The 20,624-nt window shown below is 36.7% G+C and overlaps 1 protein-coding gene across 2 annotated transcripts in view; it reads right to left on the bottom strand.

Annotated features, from left to right (window-relative positions):
* The window catches only part of NUP133 (nucleoporin 133), a 39,623-nt gene that overhangs the window by 11,111 nt on the left and 7,888 nt on the right, over window positions 1-20,624 (bottom strand). For both annotated transcript variants that reach the window (XM_080388862.1, XM_080388863.1), the window contains 16 exons: window positions 19,445-19,576; window positions 16,987-17,157; window positions 16,227-16,382; window positions 16,064-16,134; window positions 15,340-15,487; window positions 14,326-14,473; window positions 13,460-13,617; window positions 12,220-12,311; window positions 9,721-9,884; window positions 6,636-6,730; window positions 6,277-6,501; window positions 5,189-5,311; window positions 4,634-4,733; window positions 3,424-3,666; window positions 2,069-2,202; window positions 318-476 (listed from right to left, as the gene is read on the bottom strand). In XM_080388862.1, coding sequence (XP_080244988.1) covers window positions 318-476; window positions 2,069-2,202; window positions 3,424-3,666; window positions 4,634-4,733; window positions 5,189-5,311; window positions 6,277-6,501; window positions 6,636-6,730; window positions 9,721-9,884; window positions 12,220-12,311; window positions 13,460-13,617; window positions 14,326-14,473; window positions 15,340-15,487; window positions 16,064-16,134; window positions 16,227-16,382; window positions 16,987-17,157; window positions 19,445-19,576 — 2,319 coding nt within the window. The remainder of the gene's footprint in view (window positions 1-317; window positions 477-2,068; window positions 2,203-3,423; window positions 3,667-4,633; window positions 4,734-5,188; window positions 5,312-6,276; window positions 6,502-6,635; window positions 6,731-9,720; window positions 9,885-12,219; window positions 12,312-13,459; window positions 13,618-14,325; window positions 14,474-15,339; window positions 15,488-16,063; window positions 16,135-16,226; window positions 16,383-16,986; window positions 17,158-19,444; window positions 19,577-20,624) is intronic.

Here is a 20,624-nt window from a genome sequence, read left to right as displayed (position 1 = left end):
AATGCTACTGATATTCACTGTAAGCCCCCAATTCCATCAAAGTAGTGATCACACAGCCAAACAAAACTTCCTTGATAAAACGTATCAGTCACCAACCAGGGAAAAGCAGCCCTAACTTCCATTACATGGTGCAGATGCTGCCTGGAGGGAAGATTCTGGTACTCCATTAATAATCCGTGTCACCTGTCCCCTAACTCATTTAGATAACTGGTCTTTTGATGATGAAGAATCGTAACTAGATAATTTGCCTACCTGAATATATACTTGACCTTTTTAATATGTGCTATTTCAGCTTGGTTGTATTTAAGAAATCCTACCTTTTGCAAATCCTGACTGTTGATTTCATGTAACCAGCTCAGATGCTCATGAGCTTGCAAGAAACTGGCCAGCTGTCCGTGCTGAGCAATAGGCTGAGATAACAGCTTCCCTCGCTTTCCTTTTTCTAGATACCACCGAAACAGGAAATCTGAGAAATTCTGAAGATAACAGGAATACAAACACATTTTAAAAGTCACATTTAAATATCTTTTTTCTTCTAAGGCAAAATGCTTCATAGAACACAGATGGTAAGAACATGGTAAGAACCTGCTTAACAAAACAAGAACACACACACACAAAAATACGATGTTGATGAAAAAGAGTCCTGATAGAAACAGCGTTTAAAGAATTTATGAGCTACTCTGCAACAGATGTTGATACACAGGGCACCCTTCAATGGGAGTGAACCTCCTATGGGACTGAAGGAAGCGCCAGATACAAATTCTTCATGTTAACACATCAGAATGGAAACAGATTATCACATAAATCACAATTCTACTTCAGTTTTTTACCTGTTCCTTTGCCCCTCTCAGAACTCTGTGCTTACTATTTCCTTTCACATGTAAGTTTACTTCTGCTGTCACTATTTTTGAAACATTCCCTCCTATCTCCAAGTGAACCTACAACTTAACTTCTCTCAGTCATCGTTAAAAAGTGGCCTTTTTTAAAAAAAAAACCAACTATTTTATCCTCAGAAACTTCAATGTGAAATAACTAATCAGGATTTATGTTTGAGACAGTCTTTTCAGAGTAATTTTGGAACTATGCTAAATCTTAATTACATTAACAATTTAAAAAAATTAAATTTGAAGAGGCCATCAGTCTGATACTCTATCCATTACACTTGATCTATTCAGCTCTACATTTGCCACAATGACTTCTCTTCAGAAAGTCTTTTTTTCCTTTAAAACAAAGGACTCCAAGAGAAAAGAAATAGAGAATGCATCCCCTTCTTTGTGTGTGAGTATTTAAGCCTCAATATTAAAAATGTTCACTATGATTTCTGTCCATTACTGATATTTTTTTTTTCTTACTATAACAATCTTTCTGTACCCTCTTTATAGTGTAGACTGCAGGATTTCTCTTACTATGGTTCATGTGGAAAGCTAAACAAATTGATCTCACCAGCTCTCCAATTAGGAAAATTTTGTCCCAGTCTCCCTCACTTCAAGTAGTCTCTACTGCCTTTTCCTTAAACTTCCCAGTTTTTCAGCGCACCTTGAAGTTTTTACGCCAGATCTTAACAGACACTGGAAAAAGTGTCCAACAAGTACTCAGCAGGACAATAAAATAAGACTACAGCAACACCCATACATTCCTACTGTTAACTACTTCTCTACTTATATGTTTAACAATGGCACCTTCTCTTTTGGAAATTATGATTATATTTGTTATTACATTAGTTTAATAAAACAATCACTGACCACAGCACCTCAGTGAAAAAGTCACAAAATGCTGAAAGACCTTAAGAGTGAGACAAAACCCAAAGTTCCATGAAAAGCCACTGCCCATACAGCTAGCACCCATATTTCTGCTGACTTGCTTTACAGCCTCAGGGTAAAATACTCCACCGAGTTCTGCACAGTGAACATTGACTTCAATTTTCCATATTTCCCCTGTATGTATATGTAAATACAGATACATAAAACCCCAAAACAAAACAAAATCCCAAAGTAATAATAGCTTCCGCAACATCTCAGGTGCAAACTTATTATAAAACACTATCTAAAGGAAATAAAGAAAGAGTTACCTGATCTGCAAACTGGCTCATGTAACGTTGCAATCTGGCCTGGTTGTCTGTTTGCTCACACATCTGCACCAGGATATCAAAGTCACAGTACCTCTCTGCTAAAGCAGCTGCCATCTGATACTGCCCCAGGGAAACTAAGTAACCAAGAAAAAGAAGTTATATCAAACAAGCTCATCTTTGACCGTAAGAAGGTGACCAAGGACGGAGATCAGAAAAAATAAAACGTTTCAAGTGTTCGGGTCATGGAGATTACTTATATACAGCAAGAGAAACATTAACCGACTGCGCACACACCCTGTGCACGTACAAGCTCACATACCTACTATCTCTGTCCCCCACTACAAGAGGGAAGAAGAGAAGTTTAGAATACTAAATGGCCTGTAAATATCCTATTTTTGCTGAAAGTTAGCATCATCTGCTATTTGTGCTGGAGGGCAGGGGGGAAAATTCAACCCCTGACTTAGTATCTGTACTAAAAGCCACTTAATGACACAAAGTGAAAAAGCAGAAGGCAAATGCTTTTGATAAAAAACAAAACATGTAAAGAGAATGGGTTTTTACTAAAAATATATTAAACTCTTTCTTTTTGGTTCAGTTAATCCGTGACAGTTAGACTACTCAATTTTGTTTGTAAGGAAATATGAGCTTTAGATTTAACATAATGATATAAAATGTATTTACAAACTAGCAGAGCCCACAAACGTCAGTAAAACTGAGAATGACAGTTTAAAAGATTTTTCTTAAGAATGGTTAAGAATGTTAGGAGGCAGTGATTAGATTATTCTATTTATACTAGTTATTTTCAGTCTAAAAAATTTAAATTTTATTAAGTAACTAAAATGTATTTACTCCAAGTTACTTCCACTTAAGGGGACTTTACTGTCAATTACTCATTGAAGACTGGACCACATGTGACATATTAAACAACAGGTTTGATTATTAAACAGTCCAGATTCAAAAAGTAACTTTTTCCTGATACACACTAAGCAAGCTTTCAGGCATATAAGTTTGTCAACTTGCAACAATATAAACGTTCAGGAATCCATTTATAGACTATGTTCAGCCAAGTAGCATAAGATAAATTCCTGCCAGAAAAATGTAACAAGCAGAAGAAAAACATTGAAGCAGCAATGTGTCTTCTTAGCGGCATGGAAGCAGTCATGGATGCGATTCTCTATCTGTTTTTACTTTGTAAGTATCTCATTAAATCATAAACCCAATCATTTATACTCTGAAGGCAAACATGTAGAACAAATAGAATTCACACACAGATGCCATTTACTCAATCAGATATGTGTAATTTCCTCATCGAATGGAACATCTAGCCCTTGCATTAAGGAAAACAGACTACTTACGGAGAGGAGACAAGAGTTCTGATCTTTTCTGCACATACTCCATTTCCAGACTGCTGTATCGCTCTTGATCAGCAGGACGGTCCACAGATTTCAGCTGAGAAACATAGCCATCTAAAAAACAATCCAGCAGTGCCACCAACTGTTCAGCCACAATGCTGCGGAGGTTGCTGTCCACCTGGGGATACACCATCTTCAGAATGATTCCATGCTGACGTATTACTGTTGCACGAAGGACACTAGATGCTTGGGAAAACAATACAGTGAACATTAAAACAATAATCCTATCATGACAGGGACCTATGCTGATGTATAACATTACTACATATAATTTACAAAAATAGAAGAAAGCAAGTAAATATTTTAATTTTAAAAATCAAAGCAATACTATTAAAAAAACAAGCAAACAAAACCCCCGAAACCCAAACACATACTCCCATCCACCTTTACATATTTAATTTGGCCAAAATGTAGTTAACTGAAAGGACCAGAAACAAAACCATCCCCCGAACTACACAGATGTACACAGTCAACTATCAGCTGTTTTTCAGAAGAAAAGAATCACTTGCACAATCTGTAAGCAAAGTAGAGAATATACAAAAGGAAAAGGCAACTTATGTTAACCCGATTGAAATACTTGGATGTAGTCATCAAGATGATTTAAGACACCAAAACAGCTTGCATGGGTCCTGCTTTTCAAAAGATTTTTATCTTGGGAGTACAAAACAAGTGTGGCCTTTGTGGCCATAAAGGCCACAAGAAGCTTAAACACCAACTGGAAAGTGCTTGCTTCTGCAAACGTTTGTTCTGATAGTTTTTCACATTATTAAATCAAAGCAGAACACACTTAAAGAGGCAGAGAATCATCAGTCCTTTTAAAACATTCATAGATCGATCATATTTTATGATTCATTTTAATTTATGTACCCAATAGGTCTGCTAACCAGAACCAGTGCATACAAAAAAACATAACCTGCAATGCTAGTTATAAAGATTTATCATCGATACTGGACAAAATCAGTGTTCATTGATTAATTCCATTTCACTCCCCAAATGAAGCTTTTAGCTTCTCCTATTCCTACTAGACAAACCTTGTAGCAGCTTTTAACAGGAATTTTAACATTCAGATGGAAATTCACGTGTTCTGAAACTCATGAAAAGTACTTTTTGTTTAGGACAGATAATTAATAAAGTAGTAATAATAAGTTCTCACCTGTCCATGGAATATATTCAGGTTCTCTTTCTGGAAGCTCTCCTGTTTTATATAAAGAGGCTCTAGATTGACGATACTGACAGGCAGCTTGCAGCACGTCCTATTTAAAGGCAAGGATGTAAGTATTTTAAAGTCCACTTGCATACACACAGACCGTAAAAGATGTTGTCTTTCATAATTCTGAAATGTTCTTTTAATATCCCCCCTTCTTTCTACACCACTTTCCCTGTTGTATAGAAGAGCATACACTGACTGAGCAAGAAACCTCAGTGGTCAAGAAGAGGTTTTTCATGCTTTGCTACATACTCACATTTTCACAACTGCCAACAATGCAGCAACTTCTCAAACTCTCTTCAGCAGTGACTCAGGAAGAAAAGGAACATCCCTAATTCTGCACAAGACCACCTCTTCCTTCCTAATGTGTTTGGACATGTGAAAATTGCATTCACTTTTCTTCTCCTGTCAGTAACTCAGATCTGCTGCATTCAACATGTTCAGTGCTCTTTGGTATTTACCTTCCCCTCCACAAACATCTTAGTTAATGCAGTTCTCTACCTTAATGATGTTGTTCACATTGACAACTATCTGGGCCCACTCAATTGATTCGATAGGCGTATCTTTCAGGATTTGTTCCTCTTCTTCTAGTAAGCATTCAAAGATGGAATCTATCTGGGACACCTTCAAGATACAAAGAAAAACTGCACTGAACACAAACATATCCACTACCAGCTGATACCTGAAAACCAAGTTACGAGCTGTACAGAAAAACAAACAAATATTAGTAGAAACCCACATCAACAGCCAAAAATATTAAAAGATATTGACTCAAACGGATAATGAAATCACCAGCTTGTATTTCGTACAATACTCAGAATACAATTGCTTTCTTTCTGGATGGAAAGAAAAAAAAAAAAGAAAAAAAAAGAATCCTCTTTTTTTGAAGGCAACTCCATAAAGTTTCATTAAGGATATTCCTCCATCTTCTGAAACAATGGGTCAGTAGAATCTTCATTAGAAAAAGTATAGTGGATAACATATCTGCTTTAAAATAGCTGACAATTGTTTATTTTATATTTATTTTTCTCCATTAGCAACTACTGTCCTCTACAGGAAAAAACTTCCTAAGAATATGTTTTGTGTACAGCTCTTCTCAAAAAGGAAGAAAGAAAGACTGGGTGCTTGACTGGAAAGCGGCACAAACTGAGAACTAGCTTAGATTTACTAATGTTCGAAAAATCAAAAAATTATGAGACTGAATTGATAAAATTCCATCCAGGACAGCTCAAAGCAGTTCCCCTGTCTGGAAAGTTTCATACGCTTCAGTTCACCCCTTAAAAGTGCCAATTTAGCACACATCTTCTGATGGGCCAGAGAATTTCACTTGTCTTTTTCATTGCTTATCCATGTTGGTTAGTTGGAAACCGTAACAGCTTTACTTCTGCTACATGAGATTTCTCAGAATTCACGTTCCAGCTGCAGACATAAAGAAATATGTACACTAAAGAGTGGAAAATACTACCATACCACCCCTATTTAAAGGGAAATTCTGTAAAGTCGAATTATTTTCAAAGAATACATTAAAGCATTGCAACTTTTACTATATGTGAGGCTACACAATAATTCAGAAATAACAGGTTTCTTACCTCTCGAAAGAACACGTCTGCAGGGGTAAGACTCGGTGGAATATCACACTCCCTTTTGTTTAACGCTATGAGTATAGCAGCATTCACCAGATCAGGCAGCCTGGAGTGGTGATTCTTGAGCACAATAGCTGCTGCTAGTTTCTCTGCGTGCTCACAGAGCAACAATCGAGTTGCCATTGGCACCCCTCGGACTGGAAAACTGCCCAGGCGTTCAAATACACCAACCTTTTACAAAAAAAAAAACAAAACAACAAAACAGAACATCACCACATGCACTGTAAACACTGTTCTAGAAGAACTACTTGAAGACAATATAATCTACGGTGTATACTGATACCAAAAGAACAATAGAATTTTACCTGATGAAGAAACTCAATGAAGAAGGAATGTGCTTTTGTCTTATCCTCTAGCTGATGAAGAAGAATGAGAGATGTGTTGCTGAAACCTGCTGCTTCTAAAAACAGAAATATCTTAGATCAGAGCCCTTGATAACTTTATTTCTGGGTAACCAATTTTTTGCCGCCAAGGTAAACATATTTCTATAAATTTCTGCAGTGTTCCTGCACTGGTACTTTTGTAAAATATATGTACACACATTTGTATATTGCTTACCAACTATTTTTAATGTGGGTTTTGAACTCTTCCATATCTGAAGTAAAGCATTTAGAAGAAATCGAGTATCTTTAGTTCAGTACAACTATTCTGAAGTGGTCAATTATTTTGCTGCTAAAATAGCAGCTCACCAGCTTATTCAAGTTGTAGTAAGATTCAGATTCAAATTTTTATCTTCATTGTGGACTAGCTATTGCTAAATCTATTATACTCTAGGCCACAGCTACTACAGAATAAGGTGTTAACACACATTCAGACCTAATTGATTCTGCGCTGCCTGCACAAAACTGGTTGCCCAGCATGGCCCTACTTTTCGTCTTTCTCAAACGAGCTTGCATCTGAAAAACCAGCCAACATTTCTGTCCAGGCAATCAGGACCTTAAAGGTGTCAGTAAGGATGGTGGAAGCTTCCTCATGAAGCACGCAATTGGGAAAAACCAGCATGGATTCACCAAGGGCAAATCATGCTTGACAAACTTGACTGCCTTCTGTGACAAAGTAACCTGCTCAGCTGATGTGGGGCAAGCAACGGACATTGTCTACCTGGATTTCTCCAAGGCTTTTGATACGGTTTCTCACAGCCTCCTCCTAGAGAAACTGATGCTTTGTGATCTAAAAAGTGGCCCGTGTGGTGAGTGGGGAGCTGGCCAACAGGCTGCACTCAGAGGGTGGTGGCAAATAGCTTCTTTTCAAACTGGCAACCTGACAGAAGTGGGGTCCCCCGGGGATCAGTATTGGGCCCAACACTTTAATATCTTCATAAGTGATCTGGATGATGGGATCAAGTGTACCCTGATGTTTGCCAATAATGCCAAACTGAGTGGGGAAGTGGATGCTTTGGAAGGGAGAGCTACCCTGCAGGAAGACCTGGATGGCCTGGAAGAACAGGCTAACAAGAACCTCATGAAGTTCAACAAGGACAAGGGTAAGGTCTTGCACCTGGGAAAACATAATCCAGGAGCGCAGCACAGCCTGGGATCCACCTGTCTGGGGAGCAGCTCTGTGGGCAGGGACCTGGGGGTCCTGGTGGACAGCAAGCTCAATGTGAGCAAACAGTGCGCTGCTGCGGCAAAGCAAGCCGTCAGGACGCTGGGCTGCAGCACCAAGGGCATCACCAGCAGAGAGAAAGAAGCCATTATCCCGCTCTACTCGGCACTCGTCAGCCACACCTGGAATACTGTGTTCAGTTTTGGTCCCCGCTATACAAAACAGATGTGGACAGGCTGCACCGAGTCCAGAGAAGAGCCACAAAGATGGCCAAAGGCCTGGGAAGCCTGCCGTGAGAGGAAAGGCTGAGAGAACGGGGTTCGTTCAGCCTTGAGAAAAGGCGGCTCAGGGGAGCCCTTATCCCCGTGTTCCAGTATTTAAAGGGTGGCTACAAAGAAGATGGAGACCCCCTTTTCACAAGGAGTCCCATGGAAAAGACGAGGGGTAACGGGTACAAGTCTTCCTGGGGAGATTCCAATTGGACACAAGAGGAAAACTTCTCACAATGAGAGCAATCAGCCTTTGGAATGAATCTCCCCAGGGAAGCAGTGGATTCCCCAACACTGGACACTTCTAAGATTTGGCTGGACGGGGTGCTGGGCCATCTTGTCTAGACCGTGCTTTTGCCAAGAAAGGTTGGACCAGGTGATCCTTGAGGTCCCTTCCAACCTGGTATTCTATGATTCATGAGTATTCTCAAAAGTATTTCACCTCAGCAGAGTTCTCCAGAGCCCAAGTTATCTTCCTATTCCAGAATTTTTGTATATTCTGTGCGCTTTAAACCAAAAGACTACCAAGACACAAAAACTCAGAACTATCACTATGAGCAAAATTAGCAAGACTATTTCCAAGAAGCTATCAATTTTCACTTCTTGCTTTAGCCAAGAACAAATGCAGATAAGCGGCCGAATTAAAAATAAAGTTGATTCAGAAAATACTAAGGATCTGAATTTTCCCTTCTTGCTTTAGCCAAGAACAAATGCAGATAAGCTGCCAAATTAAAAATAAAGTTGATTCAGAAAATACTAAGGATCTGAATTTTCACTTCTTGCTTTAGCCAAGAACAAATGCAGATAAGCTGCCAAATTAAAAATAAAGTTGATTCAGAAAATACTAAGGATCTGATGCCTGACAGTTTCTAACTGTCTGCCACGCAGAAACAGCAGCAGAAAGCATCATCCAACTATTTATTACATGAACTTTCAAATTAAGTCTCTGCTCAGTAACTAGCAACTGCTGCCTAGAGGTCCTGGATACAGTTTCAAATTAACACTGCTCATAAGAGACAGGGAAGCATGGACAAAAGTTTCTTGCTGAAAACATGTCTACTTTAATCCTTTACATACAAGTACTCCAAAATACTTTCCAAAATAAATGTCTCTAGTCCTTTTTTAGGCAGACATAAATAACAATGCCCCACCAGGATCCAAGTCTACCAAGAAGCTGTGCAGCTGCTGACAAAGAGCTAAGCATGAGCAAATAAATTCTTTCTCTTAACATATCTATTTGTGGAAAATAATTGAGAACTATCCAAGGAATCATGGAAACACCAAAGTGACACCATCTGTTCCTTGCACAATGTACCCTTCTCAGAAGTATGTTTTCCTTGCTGTTAGTGTTCACTATATGAAGTCAAGAATAACTGCAGTAGACTGCAAGTTTATCTGGTAGTCTCGTAAGATGCTCCTTTTAGCCTCTCTCAAAATGTATCTAGTGGTGGTGAAGGACGCGGACACCTATGCCTTCCTTGCAAGCTTAAATTATAATTTTATCTAGAGTAATACAGACAGTTTTTCACAAAAAAAAACCCAAAACAAAACATTACAAACAACACGTTATGTTTACCTTCAGGTACAGATTCAGCCCATCTTGGATCAGAGGCAGGGTAATCATCCATTAAGTCCACACTGATCTGAGTCACTGCCCTATCCAGTTCAGCATCAGGATCCAGATCTGCATTACTTGGGAAGAGCTCAACTACCATGCTCTGTGCATTGACTATATCTTTCCTGTATAAAAGAAACACAAAGTTTACGAAATAAAAACAATAGATAGGATTATAGGAAGAAGAACCACTCAATTAATAGGATTTTCTGACATGCTTTTTGTGAAGTGCTTCAGATTATAAACATCAAGCATTGTTTGGACTCTCTTTAAACTAATTATGGATAAAAGGTGTCCCAATTCATTTAAAGCAAGAAGACTGCACAATTATAAAACAAAAAAAAGCACAAGCGAGGAAGTGTTTCAAGTCACTATTTATTTTATTACCCCTATCATCATTAGTATTATTATTCAAAAGAAAAGATCCATCATATAGAACTAAGTCTGGATGCCTCTGCCAAGTCACCAAATTTCTATTGCTTGCTTTAAAATCCTCTCAAGAAATGTAATCGCTCCCATAAATGGTAACAAAGTGAAAATTTTCAGGAAAACGCTTCAGCAAATATAATGTATTATTCTTATTTGCTATAACTTCAAAGAATCCTGTTCTATTCAGGTCAGTAAGTAAATGAGCAAGAAGCATCCAAATACTCAAAGCTCCAAGGTATGAAGTTACACTAAAGAATTCTATTTAAGAAGCATGCAATATTCACAAAAAGCACGGATTTGACTTTGTGACTAAAAAGTTACAGTATTCTGACTGAGAATGGATACTGTGATTCCAATATATTATCTGATTTTGGAAATACTTGTATTTTTCATGAAGCTTTCAGTCTGAATATTTACATGACCAAGATGTCTTGAAATAAAAACCAACAGTGCACCCAGAAATTGCACAAAGGTTTACTAATGCAAAGAATACTTTTAAAAACTGGAATATACTGAATCTCGTATTAAACAAGAAAGTCTTCATCTTTACTACTCTGCAGGACATGTGTTTCTAAGGGATTTATATAGGACTTTCTTACCTCCTTCAACCCATTAGCCACTACATCAAAAAGGGTCCACTCTATCTTTCCGCAGAACACCCCATCCCCTGTACAGATCACCAGGTCTGTAAAGCTGACTGTGCTCACTGCACAGCCGGTGGACTTTGGATTTCCACTGGCTACGCAACCTTCCATTATTTGCTCTGCATCAACTGCTTGTCCATCTGGACAGGCCGTTGCTGCATCTGTTCTGTGGAAGACTGCTCCAGTCATTTTAGCATACTATTTCCTGGAAAAAATCTGAATCAATACTAAACACACCAAATTATTAGTTTCTTCTAGTTTCATGAATATAACCCAACTTTTAATGAAAATAACATTAAGCTTTCATACTTTTTCACATTTTTTCCTTACTACCTCCTACTTTCATCTGACCCTGTTTCCAACCCCCTTGTCCACATCCTCTGTGATACCAACTTCCATACATTATTTGCGCTGTCAGACCTTAGCTATTCCAGTCACCTCGGGAGTACAGCCATCTTCAGCAGATGTTCTGTTTACTGACCTGTCCGCTTCTGAATACATACAGATTTTCTTTCTAAATTCTGTGCATGTTTACAGATCTTCTCTTGATATCCTTTACTGTATGTGCCTAATACCCTTTACAGTCTTCTGTCTCACATGCAGCTCTATGTCAAAAGCACTCCTACTTCCTGCTACCTTAAATCTGTTCTTTCCAAGCTCTAAGACTCTTTAAAGAGATTAGTCCTAAGAGGGTTTGTGGCTTGATTTTTTAATAAATATACATCAAAAACAATCCCCTCTAAATATAATTAATGTAGGCTTAGATTATCTCCTCTTCCTCCTTTGTTTACATCATCCATCTCAACATCAAACCTTCCAGAGGCATTGCACGCCTCCTAAAGTCAAGTTACTTGAATCAGGAGTTTGATGAACAATGTATTTTTCCACTCCCATTCCCCCATATCAGTCAATCTAAAAAAGAAAGCATCCTTCCACAAAATCTGCCACGCTAGTTATCTTCATGGCCGCATAAACAGTAACTAAACATATTTGAAAGTATTACTGAAAACAGCTATGCAAATAAAAATGAGGAAGAAAAGAATGCTTTTTAACAACAAAACACTACTTACCAAAAGAATAAAGACAAAATAACAAAGTTCAAATTTGTTCCACTGGCAGTAATTTAACCATATTTACAGAATATAAACAGAATTTACACAGAATAAGCAAAGAGTCATTGAGATTATAGAAGTCCACTCCTTTCTAGCACTTCTTCACTAGCCCAAGACATATCTAATGCTCTCCTAATATTTGCATATGTCATTAAAATAGCTTTAATTAAAACAGCACAAGAGTATCTTTACCAAGACAACCTCTTCCTCAAATATCAGTGTGCCTTCAAGAAGGGCAAACAAACAAAGCCTCAAAAATAAAGTGCAATTTCTACCTGCAGAACTGCAGAAAAGCAGCTTTCAGCAATTTAGTCTTATCTTCTTGAGCTATAATTTCCAGCTTGCTGGTTGCGTCAAACACAGGACTCTGAAAATGCGAAGTAAAAAGTTCAGCTGACAAATACCAGCTTTCATTATGAAATGAGAACCATTTTCCTAAATAGCAAGAACATAGATTTAAAACAAAAATACCACCTGGAAGCAGTTGTGTTTATTAAGGCAAACATAAGCCCATAAGATTCATTACAGTGAAAGTCACACAGTCGTTTGACCCCAAGCATTTTAATAAAACTCACACAATCTGCAAAGGAACTTATGCCAACTTATTTCACTAAAGTTTTTATGATAATTATTTTAACATTCAAACCCGACATTTTTGACAGAATTTAAAAGGTATTCGTGAGGACTACCACAAAAACAATCAGAGTGCAGACAAATCTAACTAGATATTAGTTTAATGAGAAAAATACAGTTCCACCTGAGTATCACCAGAAAGGTCTTCCACTAGAATGCCAGTTAATAATAACTGATTTTAAAGGTGATTTAATTGGAATAAGTATTGAAACTCACTATTACCCCATTGAAATATTGTCTAATTTATATTGTAACAACTTTTCTATTCTTTCCTTTTACTCCAGGGACATCTTAGCAACAAATTCCACATACATTTTAAACAAAATATGTTTGGTGTAAGTAAGAGCTTAATAAACGCACACTGTGCAAAGTATTAACAAAAATACTTTCACATACTTCTAATGAGATTATATTAAAATATATAATAGGGCAGAAACAATATTCAGCCACTATATAGCCCTTCTCAGCCTAGCCTCCAAGCTTTTCACAGCTGATTAAAAAGTGTCTCATATACATAGGAACAGACATAAAAGACTGAAAAAACCATCCTGATCAAAAACAAAGTCTGGGTGTCTGCAGTAGTGTTAGATCAGGCCTAGTGATACATAGTAATACACCTATGTGGAAAAAAAAATTCATAGAAATCTCAACTTCAAAAAAAAAGGAAAACAAAAAAAGTTACTCAAACTAGCAGATGCTGTAAGATTTTTTAGATTTTGAAACCTGCCTTCATTACAAGTCTTTGAGTCGCTATTTAAAAAAATAAACAACCACTTTTAAAATTCAAACAAGCCAGGATTTCCACAGTGAAAATTCAAAACTGCCAGAAAAACATTTTACTTCTACCCTCAGTTTTCAACCAGTAAAGCAAACAACGATTACCTCACTTCTTGGTCCAGCAACAGAAGAGGACAGGGAATCTTCAAGGTCTTCAGGAAGCACAGAAATGTTTTCCCTGGACAAGATGGTGATAAGTCCACTTTTTTTGGCAAAGAAGATGGGAAGGCTAGTACAGGAACCTGCTCCTAAAATGCTGTCTCCTAAGATGAGGAGAAAAAAGCAAAAAGCACATAAATGCCACTTCAAGAACAAACGTGAACAGTTTTGGACAATTATTAAATTGTCATGAACCTATCAACAGCAACTGACAACTGCACCTGACTTACAGAAACTGTGGATACTATTTTACTATTTGCTACTCAAGATGCAGATTTCCAGTTTAAAAAGAAAAGAAAAGAAAAAAATGGGGGTGTGTGTGGAATCAAGATTCCAGTGGTTCAAATTCTACCTAATGACCAATGTGCGCATCCTCCTTGAGAACACCTCTGAAGTTCAAGGATGACATACTTGAGAGATATCTGACACAGGCACCTAGTATGAATTTTAGGCTGAGCCTCAACACAAATTTAACTTCAAGAAAAAAGAAAAGTCCACAGTGAATGCTGGAGTGGGGAAAAAAAAAAAAAAAAAAAAGGCAAAATCTCCTTTAAAACAACACCCCCATGCTTTCGTACATCAAGAGCAGGGATCTACTCCATCTTCATTTGAAACATTGTAGAGCAAGTAAAAATACTGGACGTCACATCAGTGGTTTCTCTATACATTCATGAGAAACTCCCAATTTGAAAGATTGAACAAAGAGAAAAAGGAGCGTAAATATGATTATCTCCGAGAACTCTAAATACTGTAAAAACATTCAATTAGAAGTATCAACAAAATGTGATTTATTTTTATTTCCTGCCTGTTACCTTGTATGCCAAATACGATTTTCTCCTGTGGTAAAGAAATTCTTCCAGTTCCAGTGGAACAAGCAAATACTTCATCTTCCTTATAAAGGTAAGCAGCATGGCTAAAGTAATCTGGGACTACCAGACAGCACAACACTTCCTCTTCTGACTGAAAGCGTTACACATGAACATTATCACATATATAATCAAAACTTGAAACAAACATTTCAAAGGCTGATTTGAGTTGCCTGATTTTGTTTTAATTTTTAACAAGAGAACATGGATATAACTTCATAAGCATTTTTAATTTGCCCTGAAACTTAAGATCCTGGGGTTTTTTTCTTCCATATATATTAAATTCTTGCTAATTTCACACGGAGAGGTAAGTAAACAGATTGATTATTCTACGGTTTTCACACTCCCCTTCCATCTTAAGATTCAATTTTAAGATACTATTACAGGCAGCAGGGAAAGAGAGAAGAGTCAAAGAAGTTTACCAAAGAAAGTTAATGCCCAAATTTCTGCTTCCAGAAGAGATAGCACAAACAAGGTACACCAAGGACGACCAATGTGTCCTCCCCTCCCAGCAAGCCAGTTGTCCAGCAAGGACCAAAATACACGTCTTATAATTCCTTGTCCTGCTACAAGAGTCTCAACAAAGTCTGATATCTGTTCTAAATGGGTTGCATGAGTTAAGAGTTACACCATAGAATTACGTTGTAGGAACTTTCACAGACAGGACAAAAACTAAAAGGTATCAGTAATAATTAGATATTTAGAGTTCTATTCATGAGTCTTTTTTACCTTACACTTTAAAACGTAAAGCATGATCTTTACATACAGTTACTATTAAAAGATGTTAGTATGCACTTTCTTCAGAATACTATGAACACATATTCCAAGAACAACCTTAAGACAGAGAACCTGATTTTCCTTTAGACAAGAATCTGACAGCTGATTTGTGTCCAGAATATTCAGGATTATTCTGAAACACGGTGCTTCCTTCACTCTGTTTCAGACCCTTCATTTGCATACCTGAAAAGACGGATTATACTGTGTGACTTCCACAACAACGTCATCAGACATGTGGTAGCCTTTATCTTCTACTGTTACCAGGGTATAGTAGACAAGACATGGACGATCTCCAGGATGCCATGCTGCAGCAAGTATCACCAGTCCATCACTATTCAACAACAGATATTTGAGATTATTGAGATACGATTATTACATATTTTACTTGCTCAAAATCTACCACTCACAAAAACAGATACCCAAGTACAATCACAAATAAATATTTTCCAGTATTAGTTATTTTTGTTTGTTTTTTTTAAAGAAAGACTATACTATTTCTTCTTTCAAGCTGTTTTATTAACAGTATTCGTACTGCAGTACAAAACTGAACCCAGACAGTTGTGATTTTATATAAATTGAATACAGAGATACTGAATTCTCTGCATTTACTGGAGCAAGTTACAATTGCTTACTTGCTGTCTTTGCAATATAAAGACAAATAACCAAACCTGATAAAATGACATTAAAAAAGTGAAAGGAATTATTCTTAAAGAATTTGTAATGCTACAGATAATGATAGCATGAAGAATAGGATAACCCAGTTGTCTAATACAACATGCTTATTTTATCAACAGTGGCACTCAAGTAAAATTAAATTACTATTACTTACATAAAGTATTTGCAAGAAAACAGAACACATTTACCTCATTGATGTTAAGTCTTACCAGATTCAAGTGTACTTCCTTACCAATTCTGCTGCAAATCCATGTATTGTATATTTACTCCTCCTTTAATATCTTCATAGTTACTCTCAGAACCCTGAAACAGAATACAACTGACTTATAACTGTATACAAATAGGCCATTAAACAAACACACACACAAAGCCTTTCCAGGCGAGCTCGCTCTTACCCAAATCGCATCTGTAATATGTTCTTTCAGGATCCTGTTGATATCCCAGCTGAGAATATAACGTTCTGATGAATCATCAACCTCCCATTTGTTTAGGTTTGAACTTGTTAGCATGTAAAAGCTTGATCTTTCTTTATCCCAAAGAACACTAGAAATCTGCATTTAAAAAAAAAAAAAAAAGTAGAAAGGTTAAAGCACAGCCTTAATATTTTAATACAACAATCTACAACACACTCAGTCCACAAAAAAATCACTCCCTTGGGCAACCTACACAAGTTACATTACAAGAAGAGAGTTTTATAATAATTTCCAAGAGAAGTCTCACTTTATAGATATAACATCTACAATAAATGATTCTCATACTTTCTTCCAGTTTCTGTGGAGTTCAATGACAAAACTCAAGCCAATCCCCAAACCTTGACAACCTTAATTTAGGAAAGTAAAAGTAGGGGTTACTGTTAGTTTCTTCAAGCAGTAATGAGGCCATCACTAGAATGAGGCAGGACTTTGAATCACTGCATATTTTCCTTTTATTTGGATCTAAAGAGCAAGTCAGCATTCTCCTTTACAAAGCATACAGATTTATTTGGTTTCTTTCTCTCACATTTCAAAGAAATATAAGTAACATAAATGAGTTGAGTCTTGCCTTTTTTTTGTCATTATATATCAGCACAGTCTTTTCTTTTTCCTTAAAGAGTGAAGCTAGAAATAACAGAAAGAAACTAAAGCAGATTACTATATGAATATTTTTCAAGCTTACCACAGCATCATTTCCAGGAGACAATATACCCAGAAGAGAAGAAACCTTTCTACCAATTCCAGAAAACATGCCCTGACCCTGTGGCAGGGCATGCTGATGAATCTTGCCAGAACTATCTGGTATCAATCGAACTAGCTGGCCTCTGGAAGATGATAAAATGAAGCTTCCTCCCTAACAAAAAGAAAAAGCAACTTTGTTAAAAAAATAAAAATCACATCGCTGAAACAAGTCTATTGTCAGATAAAATTCTCTATGTCATTTCATAGAAGTAAATGTTAAACAAGAACAAGACACAAGGCAGCCATAGTACCTGAGCACTAGCAAAAAAAAAATAATAAAAAAGAAAGCATTTATCACATAAAAGGATTGCTCATAAACAAATTTTCCACATTATTATCTATGCTTGAATCAGTGCAGCATACAGCTATCAGTATACTTTTTCTAATTTAAAACCATATTTTTGAAAAATATGAAAATATATTGTATCAATTTCTACAAGCACTACTACATTTAACATTCTTATGTTGAATTAAAAATTAAGTAACATTCAACTTCCACATGTGCATTTAAAACTTGATGTGCTATTAAACACACTAACTCATTTTTCCTTCAAGTAGCACCCTATCCTACAGGACACTAATCTAAACAAACTGCATAATAAAACTTCCATCCAGTTACGTCAAAAAAAAAGTCAAAATCTGACTGGTACTTAGCACTGACAGACTCATTTTCTTGGCATTGCATGACATTTTTATCCATGAAACTCCATTTCAGTTTAACAAGAGAACTAACATATGATGTAATGCTTGGAATCTGATGAAAAACAGCATTACATTTGCACTAGGAAAATGTGAAGAGTCTTGTGCATTATGTACAATGTGCACTCTGTTGTAGGTGCTTATATACCTCTTTTAGGAAGCAGAGACTGAAAGTGCATCTTTTGCCTGTCCTAACAGCTGCATCCACATCAGCACTTCAATTAGCATCAGGAGTCTAAGTGACCTTTTTTGAGTCCCTGCATACTACATGCTGGATCATATCACAGAGCACTCTCAGTGTACCAGCTGTACACCCTTTGAAAGAAACTAAACTGAAAGACAGGCTCTGACCACAGCAGATGTTCATGTCATGCAGCTAGGCTGAACTAGTTTAAAATAACAACCCTCACTCCAAAATAACCTGTGTGGATAGTGGTAATCTTTTTACTTTACAGATTCTCAACTATTGCCTTTCACTACTTGCTAACTTAGAAACAGCCTTCATTCCCCTACCACCAAGGCATAAAAGGAAAAAGGTGCCTTCAATTCAAAACCAACCAAAGTTTGTATGTTACAGGGAATGAACAAAGCCTGTAGATGTACAACAATTTTCCAGAAAGTTAATGTTAAGGGCCTGGAGGTTGCTGAACGAATGAACTGTTTACCTGTACAGGCAGTGTTCACAGAACAACATTAAAAAGAAAATTTAAAAAATCTTGGCATAAATTTTCATCATCATACCACACAAAAATTATGTTAAAGGTGAGATCTGCCCAGTGTCAGGATGACTCATTAAGTACAGTTGTCATATACATAATAACACAGCTTTAGAACACTAATAAGAGGATGCTGCTCAAAAAAAAAAAAAGTTCCTCTATCTCTAAATTCACATGGACAACAATGTTTCAACTACAGGTGTGATAAGACCTTGCTTCCCTCATCTCAATGTCTGAAACTTGGGCACAATTCAGTTCTAGGAGGGTAGATACATATTAGTGTTTCTTAACACTCTTGAGAAATCCATCATTAAGATTGCTGTCTTCTGATGAGGTTTACAACTGTTCATGACATGCTGATGTCCTAAAATAGTATTTATAATACAGGACATGAACAGCAGATGTTGAAAAAGTCATGAGAAAAGATGTAATTTAATTTATAATAACTGGTTTTGAAGATAACACATACCGTAACACATTAGATTTTTGGATATATTCCATTTTGAGAGTTTTCCCCCTATAGGCACATCAACAGCAGAAAATGGAATTTCTAAGAATAATTCATAATATACTTGTTCATTACCCTCACGCAGAAGTTTCTCCAATTCAGTCGCTAGTGAGCTATACCACAAGACATTGAGTGTGTGGTTTGCAGATTCAGATGAAGTAGTTCTCTGTGATAGCAGGTTTTCTACTACTGGAAGTAATCACAGTAGTAATACTGACATGCCTGAAGTACCAAACCGGTCCTGTTAACCTTGTGGTTGAATTCTACATGCTTCCCCGACTTTAATGTTACTATTTATGGCTATTTTGTTGATCATCACAGTCATCAATAATCTCTGAAATTACTCCCCAAGAATGTTTGGCAGTTTGCTTTGCAATATTTATTGGAGATTTAGGACTGATAGTGTGGAGCATTCTTTTTTATTTTTAAATTAGGAATTAAAGCAGTATTTTAATATAAATCATACTGTACTGTACCTTTACTGATGTTAGGAAACTGCACAGAGAGCCTCCAAAGTCTGTAAAAGTCTCCACATAGGAACCTTCATGTGCAAGATTGGGCCAGTAGCGCACAGTTCCTTCACTGGTAGCAACCATTATTGCCAGAGACTTGAAATGAGAAAAAAATTAACAGATGAGAAAATAATTAACAGAGCATGAAACATCGTAATAATTAGACTGCAGCTTTAACTGAAATGTGTTGTTTTACGTACCAAGATTGTGCATGACAAATGCACAAATAAATAGTAAATAAATATGGATGCACACTGACAAATCTGGAACTGAATTGCAAAATTATTCTGTAGCATAACACAGTATGTGCAGGGAATATTATACTCTCTTATTTTGCTAACCATAGTATTTTCTACTGGATCTTGTTTCCGATAATTCAGGGTCTGCTATTGAAATGAAACAAAACTTACAGTGGAAACACAGAGAAAAGCCTGTAGAGAACTCCAGATCCCAAGAGTTATAAACTACTATGGAAGACTTAAAATGTAGACTATAATTAAACAAAACCTGCTCTAGTGTCATTAAGTATCAAGTCACACAGTGGTTCTTCTCTTCACAGAGACATAAGCCCACGGTGTGCTGGCATTAAGGGCTTCTGACTCAGGAAACCACCCAAATACCAAATCCAAAGCATGTAGCAAGAGACTGTGTTCGAGTAGAGATTCAGACAGAAAGCATTATACCTAATATACTGGTTGTTGAAAAAAAATATCAGAATAATAGAACTGCATCTGAAAATTATTATTGAGCTCCTTAGAGTTTTCTGATTTTTGACTAGACAGACCTTCACAAAGGAAAGCAGTTGGCTAATGAACATTGTAACAATTTAAATGCCCCCCCAGAATCTGTTGTCCTTTGGGATTCCTGCCCACTATTTAATAATTTTCATTTTAGTGAATTATTTTCTACGACTAATATTTCTGTATCACTCTATAAAATCATAGTACACATATGTAACTCACAAGCTGAAGAACGATGAAATCAAATAATTAACAATCATGGTTTAGGTGTATTACTTCCTCTTAAACTTCTTTGGCTCATAAAACTTTAAATGCTTTATGACAATCATATACAATCACAAGATACTAAGATTGCTTTCCATCATCTGGAAGCATAACAACAAGTCAAAAGAAAAGATCCTATT

The sequence above is a fragment of the Falco punctatus genome (assembly GCF_963210335.1).
Source record: "Falco punctatus genome assembly, chromosome: 5".
Lineage (NCBI taxonomy): Eukaryota > Metazoa > Chordata > Aves > Falconiformes > Falconidae > Falco > Falco punctatus.
The sequence above is the reverse complement of the archived record's forward strand: the minus strand, read 5'-3'. Positions and strand labels throughout refer to the sequence as shown.